Source organism: Pseudophryne corroboree, chromosome 7, assembly GCF_028390025.1.
Source record: "Pseudophryne corroboree isolate aPseCor3 chromosome 7, aPseCor3.hap2, whole genome shotgun sequence".
In the NCBI taxonomy this organism is placed as follows: domain Eukaryota; kingdom Metazoa; phylum Chordata; class Amphibia; order Anura; family Myobatrachidae; genus Pseudophryne; species Pseudophryne corroboree.
This window is the reverse complement of record NC_086450.1, coordinates 512,481,114-512,506,333: the sequence shown is the minus strand read 5'-3', so window position 1 is coordinate 512,506,333 and position 25,220 is coordinate 512,481,114. Positions and strand designations below refer to the sequence as shown.

The 25,220-nt window shown below is 47.5% G+C and overlaps 1 protein-coding gene across 1 annotated transcript in view; it reads right to left on the bottom strand.

Annotated features, from left to right (window-relative positions):
* Positions 1 to 25,220, bottom strand: part of LOC134945905 (integrin alpha-M-like) — a 234,564-nt gene that overhangs the window by 51,365 nt on the left and 157,979 nt on the right. Inside the window, exons 22-25 of the mRNA XM_063935462.1 lie at positions 21,090 to 21,169; positions 20,884 to 20,967; positions 18,845 to 18,911; positions 17,249 to 17,356 (exon numbers count right to left, since the gene is read on the bottom strand). Of these exons, the coding sequence (XP_063791532.1) occupies positions 17,249 to 17,356; positions 18,845 to 18,911; positions 20,884 to 20,967; positions 21,090 to 21,169 (339 nt within the window). The remainder of the gene's footprint in view (positions 1 to 17,248; positions 17,357 to 18,844; positions 18,912 to 20,883; positions 20,968 to 21,089; positions 21,170 to 25,220) is intronic.

The window sequence follows — 25,220 nt, the reverse complement described above, 5'->3', positions numbered from 1 at the left end:
AATGAGTAATAGATGAAGGTGCTGCCAGATACAAGGTGCAGGTGATACTGCTGGGAGTAGTAGTGCGTGCTGCAGGTAATGAGTAATAGATGAAGGTGCTCCAGATATAAGGCGCAGGTGATACTGCTGGGAGTAGTAGTGCGTGCTGCAGGTAATGAGTAATAGATGAAGGTGCTCCAGATACAAGGTGCAGGTGATACTGCTGGGAGTAGTAGTGCGTGCTGCAGGTAATGAGTAATAGATGAAGGTGCTCTAGATACAAGGCGCAGGTGATGCTGCTGGGAGTAGTAGTGCTTGCTGGGGTAGGCTGCAGGTAATGAGTAATAGATGAAGGTGCTCCAGATACAAGGCGCAGGTGATACTGCTGGGAGTAGTAGTGCGTGCTGCAGGTAATGAGTAATAGATGAAGGTGCTCCAGATGCAAGGCGCAGGTGATACTGCTGGGAGTAGTAGTGCGTGCTGTAGGTAATGAGTAATAGATGAAGGTGCTGCCAGATATAAGGCGCAGGTGATACTGCTGGGAGTAGTAGTGCGTGCTGCAGGTAATGAGTAATAGATGAAAGTGCTCCAGATACAAGGTGCAGGTGATACTGCTGGGAGTAGTAGTGAGTGCTGCAGGTAATGAGTAATAGATGAAGGTGCTCCAGATGCAAGGCGCAGGTGATACTGCTGGGAGTAGTAGTGCGTGCTGTAGGTAATGAGTAATAGATGAAGGTGCTGCCAGATACAAGGTGCAGGTGATACTGCTGGGAGTAGTAGTGCGTGCTGCAGGTAATGAGTAATAGATGAAGGTGCTCTAGATACAAGGCGCAGGTGATGCTGCTGGGAGTAGTAGTGCTTGCTGGGGTAGGCTGCAGGTAATGAGTAATAGATGAAGGTGCTCCAGATACAAGGCGCAGGTGATACTGCTGGGAGTAGTAGTGCGTGCTGCAGGTAATGAGTAATAGATGAAGGTGCTCCAGATGCAAGGCGCAGGTGATACTGCTGGGAGTAGTAGTGCGTGCTGTAGGTAATGAGTAATAGATGAAGGTGCTGCCAGATATAAGGCGCAGGTGATACTGCTGGGAGTAGTAGTGCGTGCTGCAGGTAATGAGTAATAGATGAAAGTGCTCCAGATACAAGGTGCAGGTGATACTGCTGGGAGTAGTAGTGCGTGCTGCAGGTAATGAGTAATAGATGAAGGTGCTCCAGATACAAGGCGCAGGTGATACTGCTGGGAGTAGTAGTGCGTGCTGTAGGTAATGAGTAATAGAAGAAGGTGCTCCAGATACAAGGCGCAGGTGATACTGCTGGGAGTAGTAGTGCGTGCTGCAGGTAATGAGTAATAGATGAAGGTGCTGCCAGATATAAGGCGCAGGTGATACTGCTGGGAGTAGTAGTGCGTGCTGTAGGTAATGAGTAATAGATGAAGGTGCTCCAGATACAAGGCGCAGGTGATACTGCTGGGAGTTGTAGTGCGTGCTGTAGGTAATGAGTAATAGATGAAGGTGCTCCAGATACAAGGCGCAGGTGATACTGCTGGGAGTAGTAGTGCGTGCTGCAGGTAATGAGTAATAGATGAAGGTGCTGCCAGATATAAGGCGCAGGTGATACTGCTGGGAGTAGTAGTGCGTGCTGTAGGTAATGAGTAATAGATGAAGGTGCTCCAGATACAAGGCGCAGGTGATACTGCTGGGAGTTGTAGTGCGTGCTGTAGGTAATGAGTAATAGATGAAGGTGCTCCAGATACAAGGCGCAGGTGATACTGCTGGGAGTAGTAGTGTGTGCTGCAGGTAATGAGTAATAGATGAAGGTGCTCCAGATACAAGGCGCAGGTGATACTGCTGGGAGTAGTAGTGCGTGCTGTAGGTAATGAGTAATAGATGAAGGTGCTGCCAGATATAAGGCGCAGGTGATACTGCTGGGAGTAGTAGTGCGTGCTGCAGGTAATGAGTAATAGATGAAGGTGCTGCCAGATATAAGGCGCAGGTGATACTGCTGGGAGTAGTAGTGCGTGCTGCAGGTAATGAGTAATAGATGAAGGTGCTGCCAGATATAAGGCGCAGGTGATACTGCTGGGAGTAGTAGTGCGTGCTGCAGGTAATGAGTAATAGATGAAGGTGCTGCCAGATACAAGGTGCAGGTGATACTGCTGGGAGTAGTAGTGCGTGCTGCAGGTAATGAGTAATAGATGAAGGTGCTCCAGATATAAGGCGCAGGTGATACTGCTGGGAGTAGTAGTGCGTGCTGCAGGTAATGAGTAATAGATGAAGGTGCTCCAGATACAAGGTGCAGGTGATACTGCTGGGAGTAGTAGTGCGTGCTGCAGGTAATGAGTAATAGATGAAGGTGCTCTAGATACAAGGCGCAGGTGATACTGCTGGGAGTAGTAGTGCTTGCTGGGGTAGGCTGCAGGTAATGAGTAATAGATGAAGGTGCTCCAGATACAAGGCGCAGGTGATACTGCTGGGAGTAGTAGTGCTTGCTGGGGTAGGCTGCAGGTAATGAGTAATAGATGAAGGTGCTCCAGATACAAGGCGCAGGTGATACTGCTGGGAGTAGTAGTGCGTGCTGCAGGTAATGAGTAATAGATGAAGGTGCTGCCAGATACAAGGCGCAGGTGATACTGCTGGGAGTAGTAGTGTGTGCTGTAGGTAATGAGTAATAGATGAAGGTGCTCCAGATACAAGGCGCAGGTGATACTGCTGGGAGTAGTAGTGCGTGCTGCAGGTAATGAGTAATAGATGAAGGTGCTCCAGATACAAGGCGCAGGTGATACTGCTGGGAGTAGTAGTGCGTGCTGCAGGTAATGAGTAATAGATGAAGGTGCTGCCAGATACAAGGCGCAGGTGATACTGCTGGGAGTAGTAGTGCGTGCTGCAGGTAATGAGTAATAGATGAAGGTGCTCCAGATACAAGGCGCAGGTGATACTGCTGGGAGTAGTAGTGTCTGCTGCAGGTAATGAGTAATAGATGAAGGTGCTCCAGATACAAGGCGCAGGTGATACTGCTGGGAGTAGTAGTGCGTGCTGCAGGTAATGAGTAATAGATGAAGGTGCTGCCAGATACAAGGCGCAGGTGATACTGCTGGGAGTAGTAGTGCGTGCTGCAGGTAATGAGTAATAGATGAAGGTGCTCCAGATACAAGGCGCAGGTGATACTGCTGGGAGTAGTAGTGCGTGCTGCAGGTAATGAGTAATAGATGAAGGTGCTCCAGATACAAGGTGCAGGTGATACTGCTGGGAGTAGTAGTGTGTGCTGCAGGTAATGAGTAATAGATGAAGGTGCTGCCAGATACAAGGCGCAGGTAATACTGCTGGGAGTAGTAGTGCGTGCTGCAGGTAATGAGTAATAGATGAAGGTGCTCTAGATACAAGGCGCAGGTGATACTGCTGGGAGTAGTAGTGCGTGCTGCAGGTAATGAGTAATAGATGAAGGTGCTCCAGATACAAGGCACAGGTGATACTGCTGGGAGTAGTAGTGCGTGCTGGGGTAGGCTGCAGGTAATGAGTAATAGATGAAGGTGCTCCAGATACAAGGCGCAGGTGATACTGCTGGGAGTAGTAGTGCTTGCTGGGGTAGGCTGCAGGTAATGAGTAATAGATGAAGGTGCTCCAGATACAAGGCGCAGGTGATACTGCTGGGAGTGTTAGTGCGTGCTGCAGGTAATGAGTAATAGATGAAGGTGCTGCCAGATACAAGGCGCAGGTGATACTGCTGGGAGTAGTAGTGTGTGCTGTAGGTAATGAGTAATAGATGAAGGTGCTCCAGATACAAGGCGCAGGTGATACTGCTGGGAGTAGTAGTGCGTGCTGCAGGTAATGAGTAATAGATGAAGGTGCTCCAGATACAAGGCGCAGGTGATACTGCTGGGAGTAGTAGTGCGTGCTGTAGGTAATGAGTAATAGATGAAGGTGCTGCCAGATATAAGGCGCAGATGATACTGCTGGGAGTAGTAGTGCGTGCTGCAGGTAATGAGTAATAGATGAAGGTGCTGCCAGATATAAGGCGCAGGAGATACTGCTGGGAGTAGTAGTGTGTGCTGTAGGTAATGAGTAATAGATGAAGGTGCTGCCAGATATAAGGCGCAGGTGATACTGCTGGGAGTAGTAGTGCGTGCTGCAGGTAATGAGTAATAGATGAAGGTGCTCCAGATACAAGGTGCAGGTGATACTGCTGGGAGTAGTAGTGCGTGCTGCAGGTAATGAGTAATAGATGAAGGTGCTACCAGATACAAGGCGCAGGTGATACTGCTGGGAGTAGTAGTGCGTGCTGCAGGTAATGAGTAATAGATGAAGGTGCTCCAGATACAAGGTGCAGGTGATACTGCTGGGAGTAGTAGTGCTTGCTGGGGTAGGCTGCAGTTAATGAGTAATAGATGAAGGTGCTCCAGATACAAGGCGCAAGTGATACTGCTGGGAGTAGTAGTGCTTGCTGGGGTAGGCTGCAGGTAATGAGTAATAGATGAAGGTGCTGCCAGATACAAGGCGCAGGTGATACTGCTGGGAGTAGTAGTGCGTGCTGCAGGTAATGAGTAATAGATGAAGGTGCTCCAGATACAAGGCGCAGGTGATACTGCTGGGAGTAGTAGTGTGTGCTGTAGGTAATGAGTAATAGATGAAGGTGCTCCAGATACAAGGCGCAGGTGATACTGCTGGGAGTAGTAGTGCATGCTGCAGGTAATGAGTAATAGATGAAGGTGCTCCAGATACAAGGCGCAGGTGATACTGCTGGGAGTAGTAGTGCTTGCTGGGGTAGGCTGCAGGTAATGAGTAATAGATGAAGGTGCTCCAGATACAAGGCGCAGGTGATACTGCTGGGAGTAGTAGTGCGTGCTGCAGGTAATGAGTAATAGATGAAGGTGCTCCAGATACAAGGCGCAGGTGATACTGCTGGGAGTAGTAGTGCTTGCTGGGGTAGGCTGCAGGTAATGAGTAATAGATGAAGGTGCTCCAGATACAAGGCGCAGGTGATACTGCTGGGAGTAGTAGTGCGTGCTGTAGGTAATGAGTAATAGATGAAGGTGCTGCCAGATATAAGGCGCAGGTGATACTGCTGGGAGTAGTAGTGCGTGCTGCAGGTAATGAGTAATAGATGAAGGTGCTGCCAGATATAAGGCGCAGGTGATACTGCTGGGAGTAGTAGTGCGTGCTGCAGGTAATGAGTAATAGATGAAGGTGCTGCCAGATATAAGGCGCAGGTGATACTGCTGGGAGTAGTAGTGCGTGCTGTAGGTAATGAGTAATAGATGAAGGTGCTGCCAGATATAAGGCGCAGGTGATACTGCTGGGAGTAGTAGTGCGTGCTGCAGGTAATGAGTAATAGATGAAGGTGCTCCAGATACAAGGTGCAGGTGATACTGCTGGGAGTAGTAGTGCGTGCTGCAGGTAATGAGTAATAGATGAAGGTGCTACCAGATACAAGGCGCAGGTGATACTGCTGGGAGTAGTAGTGCGTGCTGCAGGTAATGAGTAATAGATGAAGGTGCTCCAGATACAAGGTGCAGGTGATACTGCTGGGAGTAGTAGTGCGTGCTGCAGGTAATGAGTAATAGATGAAGGTGCTCCAGATACAAGGCGCAGGTGATACTGCTGGGAGTAGTAGTGCTTGCTGGGGTAGGCTGCAGGTAATGAGTAATAGATGAAGGTGCTCCAGATACAAGGCGCAAGTGATACTGCTGGGAGTAGTAGTGCTTGCTGGGGTAGGCTGCAGGTAATGAGTAATAGATGAAGGTGCTGCCAGATACAAGGCGCAGGTGATACTGCTGGGAGTAGTAGTGCGTGCTGCAGGTAATGAGTAATAGATGAAGGTGCTCCAGATACAAGGCGCAGGTGATACTGCTGGGAGTAGTAGTGTGTGCTGTAGGTAATGAGTAATAGATGAAGGTGCTCCAGATACAAGGCACAGGTGATACTGCTGGGAGTAGTAGTGCATGCTGCAGGTAATGAGTAATAGATGAAGGTGCTCCAGATACAAGGCGCAGGTGATACTGCTGGGAGTAGTAGTGCTTGCTGGGGTAGGCTGCAGGTAATGAGTAATAGATGAAGGTGCTCCAGATACAAGGTGCAGGTGATACTGCTGGGAGTAGTAGTGCGTGCTGCAGGTAATGAGTAATAGATGAAGGTGCTCCAGATACAAGGTGCAGGTGATACTGCTGGGAGTAGTAGTGCGTGCTGCAGGTAATGAGTAATAGATGAAGGTGCTCCAGATACAAGGTGCAGGTGATACTGCTGGGAGTAGTAGTGCGTGCTGCAGGTAATGAGTAATAGATGAAGGTGCTGCCAGATATAAGGCGCAGGTGATACTGCTGGGAGTAGTAGTGCGTGCTGCAGGTAATGAGTAATTGATGAAGGTGCTCCAGATACAAGGCGCAGGTGATACTGCTGGGAGTAGTAGTGCGTGCTGTAGGTAGTGAGTAATAGATGAAGGTGCTCCAGATACAAGGCGCAGGTGATACTGCTGGGAGTAGTAGTGCGTGCTGCAGGTAATGAGTAATAGATGAAGGTGCTCCAGATACAAGGCGCAGGTGATACTGCTGGGAGTAGTAGTGCGTGCTGCAGGTAATGAGTAATAGATGAAGGTGCTGCCAGATACAAGGCGCAGGTGATACTGCTGGGAGTAGTAGTGCGTGCTGCAGGTAGTGAGTGATAGATGAAGGTGCTCCAGATACAAGGCGCAGGTGATACTGCTGGGAGTAGTAGTGTGTGCTGCAGGTAATGAGTAATAGATGAAGGTGCTCCAGATACAAGGCGCAGGTGATACTGCTGGGAGTAGTAGTGCGTGCTGCAGGTAATGAGTAATAGATGAAGGTGCTCTAGATACAAGGCGCAGGTGATACTGCTGGGAGTAGTAGTGCGTGCTGCAGGTAATGAGTAATAGATGAAGGTGCTCCAGATACAAGGCGCAGGTGATACTGCTGGGAGTAGTAGTGCGTGCTGAGGTAGGCTGCAGGTAATGAGTAATAGATGAAGGTGCTCCAGATACAAGGCGCAGGTGATACTGCTGGGAGTAGTAGTGCTTGCTGGGGTAGGCTGCAGGTAATGAGTAATAGATGAAGGTGCTCCAGATACAAGGCGCAGGTGATACTGCTGGGAGCAGTAGTGCGTGCTGCAGGTAATGAGTAATAGATGAAGGTGCTCCAAATACAAGGCGCAGGTGATACTGCTGGGAGTAGTAGTGCGTGCTGCAGGTAATGAGTAATAGATGAAGGTGCTGCCAGATACAAGGCGCAGGTGATACTGCTGGGAGTAGTAGTGCCTGCTGCAGGTAATGAGTAACAGATGAAGGTGCTCCAGATACAAGGCGCAGGTGATACTGCTGGGAGTAGTAGTGCGTGCTGCAGGTAATGAGTAATAGATGAAGGTGCTCCAGATACAAGGCGCAGGTGATACTGCTGGGAGTAGTAGTGTGTGCTGTAGGTAATGAGTAATAGATGAAGGTGCTCCAGATACAAGGCGCAGGTGATACTGCTGGAAGTAGTAGTGCTTGCTGGGGTAGGCTGCAGGTAATGAGTAATAGATGAAGGTGCTCGAGATACAAGGCGCAGGTGATACTGCTGGGAGTGTTAGTGCGTGCTGCAGGTAATGAGTAATAGATGAAGGTGCTGCCAGATACAAGGCGCAGGTGATACTGCTGGGAGTAGTAGTGCGTGCTGCAGGTAATGAGTAATAGATGAAGGTGCTGCCAGATACAAGGCGCAGGTGATACTGCTGGGAGTAGTAGTGCGTGCTGCAGGTAATGAGTAATAGATGAAGGTGCTCCAGATACAAGGCGCAGGTGATACTGCTGGGAGTAGTAGTGCATGCTGCAGGTAATGAGTAATAGATGAAGGTGCTCCAGATACAAGGCGCAGGTGATACTGCTGGGAGTAGTAGTGCTTGCTGGGGTAGGCTGCAGGTAATGAGTAATAGATGAAGGTGCTCCAGATACAAGGCGCAGGTGATACTGCTGGGAGTAGTAGTGCGTGCTGCAGGTAATGAGTAATAGATGAAGGTGCTCCAGATACAAGGCGCAGGTGATACTGCTGGGAGTAGTAGTGCTTGCTGGGGTAGGCTGCAGGTAATGAGTAATAGATGAAGGTGCTCCAGATACAAGGCGCAGGTGATACTGCTGGGAGTGTTAGTGCGTGCTGCAGGTAATGAGTAATAGATGAAGGTGCTGCCAGATACAAGGCGCAGGTGATACTGCTGGGAGTAGTAGTGAGTGCTGTAGGTAATGAGTAATAGATGAAGGTGCTCCAGATACAAGGCGCAGGTGATACTGCTGGGAGTAGTAGTGCGTGCTGCAGGTAATGAGTAATAGATGAAGGTGCTCCAGATACAAGGCGCAGGTGATACTGCTGGGAGTAGTAGTGCGTGCTGTAGGTAATGAGTAATAGATGAAGGTGCTGCCAGATATAAGGCGCAGGTGATACTGCTGGGAGTAGTAGTGCGTGCTGCAGGTAATGAGTAATAGATGAAGGTGCTGCCAGATATAAGGCGCAGGTGATACTGCTGGGAGTAGTAGTGCGTGTTGCAGGTAATGAGTAATAGATGAAGGTGCTGCCAGATATAAGGCGCAGGTGATACTGCTGGGAGTAGTAGTGCGTGCTGTAGGTAATGAGTAATAGATGAAGGTGCTGCCAGATATAAGGCGCAGGTGATACTGCTGGGAGTAGTAGTGCGTGCTGCAGGTAATGAGTAATAGATGAAGGTGCTCCAGATACAAGGTGCAGGTGATACTGCTGGGAGTAGTAGTGCGTGCTGCAGATAATGAGTAATAGATGAAGGTGCTACCAGATACAAGGCGCAGGTGATACTGCTGGGAGTAGTAGTGCGTGCTGCAGGTAATGAGTAATAGATGAAGGTGCTCCAGATACAAGGTGCAGGTGATACTGCTGGGAGTAGTAGTGCGTGCTGCAGGTAATGAGTAATAGATGAAGGTGCTCCAGATACAAGGCGCAGGTGATACTGCTGGGAGTAGTAGTGCTTGCTGGGGTAGGCTGCAGGTAATGAGTAATAGATGAAGGTGCTCCAGATACAAGGCGCAAGTGATACTGCTGGGAGTAGTAGTGCATGCTGCAGGTAATGAGTAATAGATGAAGGTGCTCCAGATACAAGGCGCAGGTGATACTGCTGGGAGTAGTAGTGCTTGCTGGGGTAGGCTGCAGGTAATGAGTAATAGATGAAGGTGCTCCAGATACAAGGTGCAGGTGATACTGCTGGGAGTAGTAGTGCGTGCTGCAGGTAATGAGTAATAGATGAAGGTGCTCCAGATACAAGGTGCAGGTGATACTGCTGGGAGTAGTAGTGCGTGCTGCAGGTAATGAGTAATAGATGAAGGTGCTCCAGATACAAGGTGCAGGTGATACTGCTGGGAGTAGTAGTGCGTGCTGCAGGTAATGAGTAATAGATGAAGGTGCTGCCAGATATAAGGCGCAGGTGATACTGCTGGGAGTAGTAGTGCGTGCTGCAGGTAATGAGTAATAGATGAAGGTGCTCCAGATACAAGGCGCAGGTGATACTGCTGGGAGTAGTAGTGCGTGCTGTAGGTAGTGAGTAATAGATGAAGGTGCTCCAGATACAAGGCGCAGGTGATACTGCTGGGAGTAGTAGTGCGTGCTGCAGGTAATGAGTAATAGATGAAGGTGCTCCAGATACAAGGCGCAGGTGATACTGCTGGGAGTAGTAGTGCGTGCTGCAGGTAATGAGTAATAGATGAAGGTGCTGCCAGATACAAGGCGCAGGTGATACTGCTGGGAGTAGTAGTGCGTGCTGCAGGTAGTGAGTGATAGATGAAGGTGCTCCAGATACAAGGCGCAGGTGATACTGCTGGGAGTAGTAGTGTGTGCTGCAGGTAATGAGTAATAGATGAAGGTGCTCCAGATACAAGGCGCAGGTGATACTGCTGGGAGTAGTAGTGCGTGCTGCAGGTAATGAGTAATAGATGAAGGTGCTCTAGATACAAGGCGCAGGTGATACTGCTGGGAGTAGTAGTGCGTGCTGCAGGTAATGAGTAATAGATGAAGGTGCTCCAGATACAAGGCGCAGGTGATACTGCTGGGAGTAGTAGTGCGTGCTGGGGTAGGCTGCAGGTAATGAGTAATAGATGAAGGTGCTCCAGATACAAGGCGCAGGTGATACTGCTGGGAGTAGTAGTGCTTGCTGGGGTAGGCTGCAGGTAATGAGTAATAGATGAAGGTGCTCCAGATACAAGGCGCAGGTGATACTGCTGGGAGCAGTAGTGCGTGCTGCAGGTAATGAGTAATAGATGAAGGTGCTCCAGATACAAGGCGCAGGTGATACTGCTGGGAGTAGTAGTGCGTGCTGCAGGTAATGAGTAATAGATGAAGGTGCTGCCAGATACAAGGCGCAGGTGATACTGCTGGGAGTAGTAGTGCCTGCTGCAGGTAATGAGTAATAGATGAAGGTGCTCCAGATACAAGGCGCAGGTGATACTGCTGGGAGTAGTAGTGCGTGCTGCAGGTAATGAGTAATAGATGAAGGTGCTCCAGATACAAGGCGCAGGTGATACTGCTGGGAGTAGTAGTGTGTGCTGTAGGTAATGAGTAATAGATGAAGGTGCTCCAGATACAAGGCGCAGGTGATACTGCTGGAAGTAGTAGTGCTTGCTGGGGTAGGCTGCAGGTAATGAGTAATAGATGAAGGTGCTCGAGATACAAGGCGCAGGTGATACTGCTGGGAGTGTTAGTGCGTGCTGCAGGTAATGAGTAATAGATGAAGGTGCTGCCAGATACAAGGCGCAGGTGATACTGCTGGGAGTAGTAGTGCGTGCTGCAGGTAATGAGTAATAGATGAAGGTGCTGCCAGATACAAGGCGCAGGTGATACTGCTGGGAGTAGTAGTGCGTGCTGCAGGTAATGAGTAATAGATGAAGGTGCTCCAGATACAAGGCGCAGGTGATACTGCTGGGAGTAGTAGTGCATGCTGCAGGTAATGAGTAATAGATGAAGGTGCTCCAGATACAAGGCGCAGGTGATACTGCTGGGAGTAGTAGTGCTTGCTGGGGTAGGCTGCAGGTAATGAGTAATAGATGAAGGTGCTCCAGATACAAGGCGCAGGTGATACTGCTGGGAGTAGTAGTGCGTGCTGCAGGTAATGAGTAATAGATGAAGGTGCTCCAGATACAAGGCGCAGGTGATACTGCTGGGAGTAGTAGTGCTTGCTGGGGTAGGCTGCAGGTAATGAGTAATAGATGAAGGTGCTCCAGATACAAGGCGCAGGTGATACTGCTGGGAGTGTTAGTGCGTGCTGCAGGTAATGAGTAATAGATGAAGGTGCTGCCAGATACAAGGCGCAGGTGATACTGCTGGGAGTAGTAGTGAGTGCTGTAGGTAATGAGTAATAGATGAAGGTGCTCCAGATACAAGGCGCAGGTGATACTGCTGGGAGTAGTAGTGCGTGCTGCAGGTAATGAGTAATAGATGAAGGTGCTCCAGATACAAGGCGCAGGTGATACTGCTGGGAGTAGTAGTGCGTGCTGTAGGTAATGAGTAATAGATGAAGGTGCTGCCAGATATAAGGCGCAGGTGATACTGCTGGGAGTAGTAGTGCGTGCTGCAGGTAATGAGTAATAGATGAAGGTGCTGCCAGATATAAGGCGCAGGTGATACTGCTGGGAGTAGTAGTGCGTGTTGCAGGTAATGAGTAATAGATGAAGGTGCTGCCAGATATAAGGCGCAGGTGATACTGCTGGGAGTAGTAGTGCGTGCTGTAGGTAATGAGTAATAGATGAAGGTGCTGCCAGATATAAGGCGCAGGTGATACTGCTGGGAGTAGTAGTGCGTGCTGCAGGTAATGAGTAATAGATGAAGGTGCTCCAGATACAAGGTGCAGGTGATACTGCTGGGAGTAGTAGTGCGTGCTGCAGATAATGAGTAATAGATGAAGGTGCTACCAGATACAAGGCGCAGGTGATACTGCTGGGAGTAGTAGTGCGTGCTGCAGGTAATGAGTAATAGATGAAGGTGCTCCAGATACAAGGTGCAGGTGATACTGCTGGGAGTAGTAGTGCGTGCTGCAGGTAATGAGTAATAGATGAAGGTGCTCCAGATACAAGGCGCAGGTGATACTGCTGGGAGTAGTAGTGCTTGCTGGGGTAGGCTGCAGGTAATGAGTAATAGATGAAGGTGCTCCAGATACAAGGCGCAAGTGATACTGCTGGGAGTAGTAGTGCTTGCTGGGGTAGGCTGCAGGTAATGAGTAATAGATGAAGGTGCTGCCAGATACAAGGCGCAGGTGATACTGCTGGGAGTAGTAGTGCGTGCTGCAGGTAATGAGTAATAGATGAAGGTGCTCCAGATACAAGGCGCAGGTGATACTGCTGGGAGTAGTAGTGTGTGCTGTAGGTAATGAGTAATAGATGAAGGTGCTCCAGATACAAGGCACAGGTGATACTGCTGGGAGTAGTAGTGCATGCTGCAGGTAATGAGTAATAGATGAAGGTGCTCCAGATACAAGGCGCAGGTGATACTGCTGGGAGTAGTAGTGCTTGCTGGGGTAGGCTGCAGGTAATGAGTAATAGATGAAGGTGCTCCAGATACAAGGTGCAGGTGATACTGCTGGGAGTAGTAGTGCGTGCTGCAGGTAATGAGTAATAGATGAAGGTGCTCCAGATACAAGGTGCAGGTGATACTGCTGGGAGTAGTAGTGCGTGCTGCAGGTAATGAGTAATAGATGAAGGTGCTCCAGATACAAGGTGCAGGTGATACTGCTGGGAGTAGTAGTGCGTGCTGCAGGTAATGAGTAATAGATGAAGGTGCTGCCAGATATAAGGCGCAGGTGATACTGCTGGGAGTAGTAGTGCGTGCTGCAGGTAATGAGTAATAGATGATGGTGCTCCAGATACAAGGCGCAGGTGATACTGCTGGGAGTAGTAGTGCGTGCTGTAGGTAATGAGTAATAGATGAAGGTGCTCCAGATACAAGGCGCAGGTGATACTGCTGGGAGTAGTAGTGCGTGCTGCAGGTAATGAGTAATAGATGAAGGTGCTCCAGATACAAGGTGCAGGTGATACTGCTGGGAGTAGTAGTGCGTGCTGCAGGTAATGAGTAATAGATGAAGGTGCTCCAGATACAAGGCGCAGGTGATACTGCTGGGAGTAGTAGTGCGTGCTGCAGGTAATGAGTAATAGATGAAGGTGCTGCCAGATACAAGGCGCAGGTGATACTGCTGGGAGTAGTAGTGCGTGCTGCAGGTAGTGAGTGATAGATGAAGGTGCTCCAGATACAAGGCGCAGGTGATACTGCTGGGAGTAGTAGTGCGTGCTGCAGGTAATGAGTAATAGATGAAGGTGCTCCAGATACAAGGCGCAGGTGATACTGCTGGGAGTAGTAGTGTGTGCTGCAGGTAATGAGTAATAGATGAAGGTGCTCCAGATACAAGGCGCAGGTGATACTGCTGGGAGTAGTAGTGCGTGCTGCAGGTAATGAGTAATAGATGAAGGTGCTCTAGATACAAGGCGCAGGTGATACTGCTGGGAGTAGTAGTGCGTGCTGCAGGTAATGAGTAATAGATGAAGGTGCTCCAGATACAAGGCGCAGGTGATACTGCTGGGAGTAGTAGTGCGTGCTGGGGTAGGCTGCAGGTAATGAGTAATAGATGAAGGTGCTCCAGATACAAGGCGCAGGTGATACTGCTGGGAGTAGTAGTGCTTGCTGGGGTAGGCTGCAGGTAATGAGTAATAGATGAAGGTGCTCCAGATACAAGGCGCAGGTGATACTGCTGGGAGTAGTAGTGCGTGCTGCAGGTAATGAGTAATAGATGAAGGTGCTCCAGATACAAGGCGCAGGTGATACTGCTGGGAGTAGTAGTGCGTGCTGCAGGTAATGAGTAATAGATGAAGGTGCTGCCAGATACAAGGCGCAGGTGATACTGCTGGGAGTAGTAGTGCCTGCTGCAGGTAATGAGTAATAGATGAAGGTGCTCCAGATACAAGGCGCAGGTGATACTGCTGGGAGTAGTAGTGCGTGCTGCAGGTAATGAGTAATAGATGAAGGTGCTGCCAGATACAAGGCGCAGGTGATACTGCTGGGAGTAGTAGTGCGTGCTGCAGGTACATAGAAACATAGAATTTGTCGGCAGATAAGAACCACTCGCCCCATCTAGTCTGCCCCTTTTTTTTTTTTTACATTATTTTTATCTCTAACCTTATTTGATCCTTATTTCTTTGTAAGGATATCCTAATGTCTATCCCATGCATGTTTAAATTGCTCTACAGTCTTATCCTCTACCACCTCTGATGGGAGGCTATTCCACTTGTCCACTACCCTTTCTGTGAAATAATTTTTCTGCAAATTTCCCCTGAACCCCCCCCCCCCCCCCCCCCCCTCTAGTCTCGGTGCATGTCCTCGTGTCCTATTGCTTCTCTTCATTTGGAGAATGTTTCCCTCCTGGACTTTGTTAAAACCCTTCATATATTTGAAAGTTTCTATCATGTCTCCCCTTTCCCTTCTCTGCTCCAAACTATACATATTGAGATTTCTTAGTCTTTCTGGGTATGTTTTGTGATGTCGGCCATGCACCATTTTAGTTGCCCTCCTTTGTATAGTTTCTAATGTATTAATATCCTTTTGAAGATATGGCCTCCAGAACTGAATACAGTATTCTAGATGAGGCCGTACCAATGACCTATACAGTGGCATTATTACTTCTTTCTTTCTGCTACTGATTCCTCTCCCAATGCAGCCAAGCATCTGACTAGCCTTCCTCATTGCCTTGTTACATTGCTTACCTGCCTTTATGTCACCTGAAATAGTGACTCCTAGATCCCTTTCCTCCTCAGTAGTTTCCAGTATAGTGTCATTAATACTATATTTATCCTTTATGTCACCTGTAATAGTGACTCCTAGATCCCTTTCCTCCTCAGTAGTTTCCAGTATACTGCCATTAATACTATATTTATCCTTTATGTCACCTGAAATAGTGACTCCTAGATCCCTTTCCTCCTCAGTAGTTTCCAGTTTAGTGCCATTATACTATATTTATCCTTTATGTCACCTGAGATAGTGACTCCTAGATCCCTTTCCTCCTCAGTAGTTCCAGTATAGCGCCATTATACTATATTTATCCTTTATATCACCTGAAATAGTGACTCCTAGATCCCTTTCCTCCTCAGTAGTTCCCAGTATAGTGCCATTAATACTATATTTATCCTTTATGTCACCTGAGATAGTGACTCCTAGATCCCTTTCCTCATCAGTAGTTTCCAGTATAGTGCCATTAATACTATATTTATCCTTTATGTCACCTGAAATAGTGACTCCTAGATCCCTTTCCTCCTCAGTAGTTCCCAGTATAGTGCCATTAATACTATATTTATCCTTTATGTCACCTGAAATAGTGACTCCTAGATCCCTTTCCTCCTCAGTAGTTCCCAGTATAGTGCCATTAATACTATATTTATCCTTTATGTCACCTGAGATAGTGACTCCTAGATCCCTTTCCTCATCAGTAGTTTCCAGTATAGTGCCATTAATACTATATTTATCCTTTATGTCACCTGAAATAGTGACTCCTAGATCCCTTTCCTCCTCAGTAGTTCCCAGTATAGTGCCATTAATACTATATTTATCCTTTATGTCACCTGAGATAGTGACTCCTAGATCCCTTTCCTCATCAGTAGTTTCCAGTATAGTGCCATTAATACTATATTTATCCTTTATGTCACCTGAAATAGTGACTCCTAGATCCCTTTCCTCCTCAGTAGTTCCCAGTATAGTGCCATTAATACTATATTTATCCTTTATGTCACCTGAGATAGTGACTCCTAGATCCCTTTCCTCCTCAGTAGTTCCAGTATAGCGCCATTAATATTATATTTATCCTTTATGTCACCTGAGATAGTGACTCCTAGATCCCTTTCCTCCTCAGTAGTTCCCAGTATAGTGCCATTAATACTATATTTATCCTTTATGTCACCTGAGATAGTGACTCCTAGATCCCTTTCCTCCTCAGTAGTTTCCAGTATAGTGCCATTAATACTATATTTATCCTTTATGTCACCTGAAATAGTGACTCCTAGATCCCTTTCCTCCTCAGTAGTTTCCAGTATAGTGCCATTAATACTATATTTATCCTTTATGTCACCTGAAATAGTGACTCCTAGATCCCTTTGCTCCTCAGTAGTTTCCAGTATAGTGCCATTAATACTATATTTATCCTTTATGTCACCTGAAATAGTGACTCCTAGATCCCTTTCCTCCTCAGTAGTTTCCAGTATAGTGCCATTAATACTATATTTATCCTTTATGTTACCTGAAATAGTGACTCCTAGATCCATTTCCTCCTCAGTAGTTCCCAGTATAGTGCCATTAATACTATATTTAGCCTTTATGTCACCTGAGATAGTGACTCCTAGATCCCTTTCCTCCTCAGTAGTTTCCAGTATAGTGCCATTAATACTATATTTAGCCTTTGGATTTTTGAGACCCAAGTGCATGATTTTGCATTTTTTGGCATTAAACTGTAATTGCCAGACTCTTGACCATTCCTCTAGTCTACCTAGATCCTCAATCATTTGTTTTACCCCACCTGGTGTGTCTACCCTGTTGTATACCTTTGTGTCATCTGCAAAAAGGCATACTTTCCCTTTAATGCCATTTGCAATGTCACCAATAAAGATATTAAAAATCACTGGTCCAAGTACAGATCCCTGGGGTACTCCACTGGTAACATTTCCCTCCTGTGAATGCACTCCATTTACCACAACTCTCTGTTTTCTATCCTTCAACCAAGATCTTATCCATTCAATAATCCTAATATCCAATCCCAAACTTTCAAGTTTATTTAGCAGTCTGCGATGTGGAACTGTGTCAAAAGCCTTACTAAAGTCTAGATAAGCTATATCCATGGCTCCACCTTTATCCATCACTTTAGTCACACAATCAAAAAAGTCAATAAGATTTGTTTGACATGATCTCCCCCCAGTGAATCCATGCTGTTTGGGATCCAGTAAATTGCCGGATTTGAGATAATCTACAACTCTTTCTTTTAAGAGTGTTTCCATCAATTTCCCTACTACTGATGTAAGACTCACTGGTCTGTAGTTGTTTGCCTCTTCCTTGCTTCCACTTTTGTGCAGTGGGACTACGTTTGCTCTTTTCCAGTCCCCTGGAATTACTCCTGTAGCTAATGACTGGTTGAATAATTCTGTCAATGGTGCTACTGTAATGAGTAATAGATGAAGGTGCTGCCAGATACAAGGCGCAGGTGATACTGCTGGGAGTAGTAGTGCGTGCTGTAGGTAATGAGGCACAGACTGCATTAGATACCTGTGAGCTGGTGACATTTGTCTCCTCCCAGATCAGAGATTCCCCAAGTCTAACCGGGACCAGGAATATGACGGAGAGAGGGAGCCGGCGATCCCCCAGATTATTCACCTGCGGAGGGAGAGAAATAGGGAACGTCTGACAGAGAAACACGTTCATACAAAGAGCAATACAATACAGCAGGTCCATCTGTCTATCCGTCTATCCATCTGTCTGTCTGCCTGTCTGTCTGTCCATCTATCCGTCTGTCTATCCATCCATCTGTCTGTCTGTCTGTCCATCTGTCTATCCATCCATCTGTCTGTCTGTCTGTCTGTCAATCCATCTGTCTGTCTGTCCATCCGTCCGTCTGTCTATCTGTCTGTCCATCTGTCTATCCATCCATCTGTCTGTCCATCTGTCTGTCTGCCTGTCTGTCCATCTGTCTCTCCATCCATCCGTCTGTCTATCCTTCTGTCTATCCATCCATCTGTCTGTCTGTCCATCTGTCTATCCATCCATCTGTCTGTCTGTCAATCCATCTGTCTGTCTGTCCATCCGTCCGTCTGTCTATCTGTCTGTCCATCTGTCTATCCATCCATCTGTCTATCCATCCATCTGTCTGTCTGTCTATCCATCTGTCTGTCTGTCCATCCGTCCGTCTGTCTATCTGTCTGTCCATCCATCTGTCTGTCTGTCTGTCTGTCAATCCATCTGTCTGTCTGTCCATCCGTCCGTCTGTCTATCTGTCTGTCCATCTGTCTATCCATCCATCCATCCATCCATCTGTCTGTCTGTCCATCTGTCTATCCATCCATCCATCCGTCCGCCTGTCCATCCATCCATCCATCCATCCGTCTGTCTGTCCATTTGTCTGTCTGTCCATTTGTCTATCCATCCATCTGTCTGTCTATCTATCCGTCTGTCTATCTATCCATCCATTCAATCCGTCTGTCTGTCTGTCTGTCTATCCATCCATCCGTCTGTCTGTCTATCTGTCCATCTGTCTATCTGTCTATCCATCCATCCGTCTGTCTGTCTATCCATCCATCTGTCTGTCTGTCTGTCCATCCATCTGTCTATCTATCTATCCATCCATCCATCTGTCTGTCTGTCGGTCTGTCTATCCATCTGTCTGTCTGTCCATCCGTCTGTCTGTCTATCCGTCCGTCTGTCTATCTGTCTGTCCATCTGTCTATCCATCCATCTGTCTGTCTATCCATCCATCCATCTGTCTGTCTGTCTGTCCATCCATCTGTCTATCCATCCATCCATCCATCCATCTGTATATCCGTCTGTCTGTCCATCTGTCTATCCATCCATATGTCTGTCTGTCTATCTATCTATCTATCCGTCTGTCTATCCATCCGTCCGTCCTGTCCGTCCGTCCGTCTCCCTGCCCATCTGCATGTATGTCTCTCCTGCGTGACGCTTGTTACCTGGAACGTGGCACCACTGGTCTATCACACCGTCCTGCTGATATTACTGATTTTCCACTGACTCTAAAGGATGCGCATAGTACACGCGTGTTCAGTCCATTTACACGTATGGTCTTACCTTGTACATGTATGTTCTTACCTTGTACACGCATGTCCTTACCTTGTACACATATGTCCTTACCTTGTACACGTGTTGCACGCTGGTGTCACTGGAGGAATAGTTGTGGTATTTGCTGGACTCTTCCAGGCTGGAACAGTAGGTACCAGTAAGTGTACACGTCATACACACAGAGGACAGTCTAATTCCAGGGGTAAATTTACTAAGGTGGGAGATTTCTAGAACTGGTGATGTTGCTCACAGCAACCACTCAGATTCTACTTGACATTTATCTAGCTGCTTCTAGAAGATAATAGATAGAATTTGGTTGCTATGGGTAACTTCACCAGTTCTAAAAAAAACTCCCACCTTAGTAGATTTACCCCAATGTGTCTCATCACGTCTGTATTTCTCACAGTATGTGGCTTTGGCACCTATTGTACCTCATACACTGTAACCATCTGCCGTGACATTGCCTCCTGTAACACCACACTCCCTCCACACCACCCAATAGGCCCTCTGACCTTTCTGCCCCCCGATGCCGGCTCCCACATCACCTACCTTGTCCTTGTCTCTCATTCATTTCCCCAAATCTCCCCCGGTCACTACAAGACCCACACCAAAATTTAGTACATCAGTGATCAGTTACACAGACATGTGGGGGGGGGGGCGCCCAGCACAGGGATAATTCGTCCCGCATGTCTCGCTCTGCCCCCCCCCCCCCCCACACACACACACACAGGTACAAAAGCATCACACAGATGCAGTGCTTTTGTACCTGGTGGGTAGCTCCCTACCTGCACAGCTCTGGCGGGGAGCTACTGGCCGCGTCCCGGGGCGCGGCAGCTGTGTGTGACGTCACGCAGCCGCGGCGGCCCGCCCACCCAACAGTCTGGACATGCCTCCGTTGTCCGGAACGCTCCACGCCAATGACGTTCTAACGCCACTGACTCGCCCCCTCCCGCCCCGCGACCGCCTTTGCCTGTCAATCAGGCAGAGGCGATCGCAGTCCTGAGATGCTGCTAGCAACTCACTGGGCTCCCAGGGTGCGCCAGCGCAGTGCGGCCGCTGCATATGCGCACTCCACAAAACGATTCAGACTGCGATCGCTGCCGCTGCAGCGATCGCAGTCTGAATTAGCCCCATTGTCACAGTCCGCACCTTACCGAGGTCACCAATGACCTCTCCTCGCTGCCAGATCCAATGTTCTATGTTACTATACTAATCCTCCTTCACCTCACGGTGGCATTTGATACCACTGAGCAATCTGCCCTCCTGTAAGTTCTCCATATCATCGGCCCCTGTGTCACAGCACTCTCATAGTTCACCCCTTGCTTGTCCATCCTCTCCTACTCCGTCAGCATCCCCTAGGGTTCTGTCAGTTGTTCCCGTCCTTCTCCCTCTACACCTCATCCTTCATGGAGCTTACCACAGCTCCTTCAATAACACCTGTATGCTGATCGCACCCCCAAATTTACCTCCCATCCACTTATCTTCCCCCTTATGTCTTCTCCCACATCACCATCGGTCTTTCAGCCATCTCCTGCTGGATGACACAACACTGCTCTGAATATATTTCTGGAAAGACAGAGTCATATTTCTAAAATCCAAGGTCCCATCTCTACCACCCGTCTCCCTGGGTGGGGTGTTCTAAGCGTCACATCCGCGATACGGTACATCTTGCCACACATTGCGTACATACCTTCTTACAAATGTAATGTAATTCACAAAGGTCAGTCCTCCCAATGAGAGTGGTCCTTTGCTCCAGAAGGACTTCTGGGTTTAGGACCCAGGAAACCTTCTACGCTTGCACAGACTAACGCAGATGCTGCGGGGGTTGCTAAGATTGGATCCCTCTCAGGAGAAAATACGGAAAGAAACCCATAGGCTTCTATTGGGTAAGGCCAGCTACAGCTGAGAGATCTTCATTCAGAAGTACCACCCCTCCTATCCATTATCCTGCCTCTGATGTCACCAATCACTGCAACTCTCATGCCGAAAGAGCCAACCGGGAGCATTCTCCTTCTCCCCTCACGGTCTCTTCCTATGTACATGGAATATTTGTCATGGATCCTGCATAAGTCTCTACGTACATCTGAGTGTCTACTGTCTCTATAACTCACCTGCTGATGGTCACATAGATTGCGTACAGCACTCTTATTTGAGACGAGGACATCATTAGGGCAGTCACTGCCCCCTGATTATCACTATGGAGAGATAAAAAATAGTTACCACACTTATGACAATACTGAAGTGATTTGGGTTCTGTTGTTGTGGTTGAGCCCACGGGAACAGGTCCTTATACAGTACATGTGTATTGGTTAGTCACCTGGTCACATTGGCCGTCATAGCCAGTCTGTCTCCCAACTCAGCATTTGAGGCAACATGGAAGCTGACCATGAAGACCACCTGGAAGAGACAGAGAACATGAGTGTAAGTGCCACCGGTGAGGGGAGAAGATCCATTGTGTACCTGTGACAAGGACTGGGGCGTTAGATGGTGCAGTTTGGCCTCACACGGTGTCAGGACCTTTAGGAAACGTGGAGATCAGAGCGGAGAGTCTGAGAACTTCCTCAGCATCTTCAGGCTTAGACATGTCATGGGTAACAAATACTGTATATCACACTCATCATCTCCAGCTCACATACTGAATATAGATAACTGTAGGTCACAGGAAAGGATAAATCCGTGTTTAATAAATGAAGCTGATGAAGAGGGTGATATACTGTATTAGGCACTGATCAGCCGTAACATTAAAGACACCTGCCTAATGTTGCCTAGGTCCCACTTGTGCCACCAAAGCAGCTCTCACCCATTGAGGCATGGACCTCTCAAGGTGTCTAGCACAAAGACGTGAATACCATATATATATATATATATATATATATATATATATATATATACACACACACAGTATGCATATATATATATATATATATATATATATACATATAAACTGCATGAAAGTGCCATTAATTCTAGAATGCACGTCCATTAATATTGGTGGTGATTCTGGCTAATTGTCCCTAAAGCCGGGTGGTTTTTGAGAGGAGGGGGCAGTGTGCATGCTCCGCGTGGGCCCCCTTCTCTACACTGTGTAAGTGCAGGTCACCAGGAACATGGCACCCACACCATGTTCCTAATGGCTTCTCCACTGTGCATGAGCAAATCACCGGGAAAATGGCCGCCACTCCATTTTCCTGGAGATTTCTACTACTGTATGAACGCAGGACACTGGAGAGATAAATAGTATAATTTTATACATGCACCGCACGCCCTGTGCCCGTTGAAGATATAGTATGCCAATGCCCTTATGTTCTGGTCCCAATACAAGTGTGACTCCTGAGAATTCTTATCAGATTGCTAAGGAGCCTTTCCGTCATGTTATCCCATTTATCAAAAGTTGTCACTGTATCCTCATGCAGAATGTTTGATTGTGCACAATGGATTCCACATTTTATTTAGGTGTTTTGTGATATTATACACTTGTACGCTGAGCTATAGGCTAGGTATAGGTGGCTTTTGAAGGAACATACCGATTTGCCTAATGCACAGGCTGCAGTTTCCATGCTATATAAAGGTGAAACTCAAAAAATCAGAATATTGTGCAAAAGTTCATTTATTTTAGTAATTCAACTTAAAAGGTGAAACTAATATATTATATAGACTCATCACATGCAAAGTGAGATATTTCAGCCTTTATTTGTTATAATTTTGATGATCGTGGGTACAGCTTAAGATAACCCCAAATCCAAAATCTCAGAAAATTTGAACATTACATAAAATCAATAAAAAAAAGGAGATTATATACAGAAATGTCGGCCCTCTGGAAAGTATAATCATGTATATGTACTCTGTACTTGGTCTGGGCCCCTTTTGCATGAATTACTGCCTCAATGCGGCGTGGCATGGATCCTATCAGCCGGTGGCACTGCTGAGGTGTTACGGAAGACCAGGATGCTTCAATAGCGGCCTTCAGCTCTTCTGCATTGTTCCGTCTCATGTCTCTCATCTTTCTCTTGGCAATGCCCCATAGATTCTCTATAGGGTTCAGGTCAGGCGAGTTTGCTGGCCAATCCAGCACAGTAATCCCATGGTCATTGAACCAGGTTTTGGTACTTTTGGCAGTGTGGGCAGGTGCCAAGTCTTGCTGGAAAATGAAGTCAGCATCTCCATAAAGCTTGTCTGCTGAAGGAAGCATGAAGTGCTCTAAAATGTCCTGGTAGACGGCTGCGTTGACTCTGGACTTAATAAAGCACAGTGGACCAACACCAGCAGATGACATGGCTCCCCAAATCAACACAGACTGTGGAAACTTCACACTGGACATCAAGCATCTTGGATTGTGTGCCTCTCTATTCTTCCTCCATACTCTGGGACCTTGGTTTCCAATTGAGATGCAAAAATAGGATTTTGGTACTTACCAGGTAAATCCTTTTCTTTGAATCCATAGGGGGCACTGGAGTACTCTTGGGATATGGACGGCTTCTGTAGGAAACAGGGCACTGAATATTTAAATTTAGAACACTCCACCCCTCCATATCCCCGAGTACCTCAGTGTTTTTTACTGAGCCGAACAGGAACTATAGAGAGGTTGACAATGGAGTATTACATATAACATAACGGACAACAACGAAGTTGACACATGACGTAACTGACAACTAAACAGTGGACACCATAACCGATAGAACTTTATAATTTGAACCAGTCGGTGAAAATGTGTTACCATAAGATCTCCTGAGCTTAATACAACCCAGGTAAAACTGCTCTGGGTGGGCGTCCAGTGCCCCCTATGGATTCAAAGAAAAGGATTTACCTGGTAAGTACCAAAATCCTATTTTCTTTTACATCCACTAGGGGTCACTGGAGTACTCTTGGGACGTACCAAAGCTTCCCCCGTGGGCGGGAGAGCTGTTTGACACCTGTAACACTAGGCGGCCAAAGCTAGATGCTGATGCCGCAAACGTATCAAACTTGTAAAAGCGCACAAACGTGTGTATGGATGACCATATAGCCGCACGGCAAAGCTGCGTCGTAGAAGCTCCACGACCAGCTGCCCATGAAGTTCCCACAGAACGTGTGGAATGAGCTGTTACTGATGTAGGCGGCTGTAACCTAGCATTAAGGTAAGCCTGACGTATAGTCAGTTTTATTCATCTGGATAAGGTCTGCTTAGAAACTGGCCAACCCATCTTGGCAGCATAATAGAGAACAAACAACGTATCCGTCTTACGAACTGAAGACGTTCGGGATACATAAACACGTAATGCGCATACCACATTCAGAGTTCCAGAATGTCCTGTTAACACAGGAACTACTATTGGTTGATTGATGTGAAAAGATGACACTACCTTTGGTAAGAAAGCGGGATTCGTCCGAAGTTCCGCTCTGTCATCATGAAACACCAAATACGGTGGCTTGCATGACAAGGCACCCAAATCTGAAACACGCCTTGCCGAAGCTAAGGCTAGAAGAAAAATAGTTTTCCAAGTGAGAAACTTTATATCCACTTGCCGTAAGGGTTCAAAATATGAAGACTGTAAGAAATCTAAAACCAGATTCAAGTCCCATGGCAGTGTAGGTGGAATGAATGGAGGCTGTACTCTGAGGACACCTTGTAGAAAAGTGTGTACCGACGGCAATAGAGCCAATCGTCTTTGAAAATAAAATTGACAACGCAGATACCTGCACCTTTAGTGTAGATAAACGCAGTCCTCCATCTAACCCCGTCTGTAGAAATAACAAAAGACGGGATAACTTGAAAGATGATGTCGGAAACTTCCGAGCTTCACACCAACCTATATAGGCACGCCAAATTCTGTAATAATGAGCTGCCGTAACCGGCTTCCTAGCTCGTAACATGGTTGGTATAACCGATACTGGAATGCCCTCTCTTCTTAAGCGGGCGGTCTCAACAGCCACCCCGTCAAACGCAGCCGTGCTAAATCGGGGTAAAAGAACGGACCCTGTTGTAACAGGTCTGGACGTAGTAGGAGCGGCCAAGGATCTTATGCGAGTAGTCCGCGGAGATCCGAGAACCAAGCTCTCCGAGACCAATGAGGCACCACTAGTATGACTGTGACGGACTCTCTTTTGATCCGTTTTATCAAACGAGAGAGCAGCGGAAACGGTGGAAACAGATACACGAGGCTGTACGGCCACGCGATTGTGAGAGCATCCACCGCCACTGCCTTTGGATCTCTCGTTCTGGACACATACTGGGGCGTTTGGTAATTGTGGCGAGATGCCATCAGGTCCACCTGAGGGTAACCCCACCTGTGGACCAACATGTGAAACACCTCTGGATTTAATGCCCAGTCTCCTGGATGAAAATCCAGACGGCTGAGATAATCCGCCTCCCAGTTGTCCACTCCCGGAATGAACCTGCCGACAATATCACCTGGTGGTATTCCGCCCAATTGAGGATTCGAGCTACTTCCCGCATTGCCATGCGGCTTCT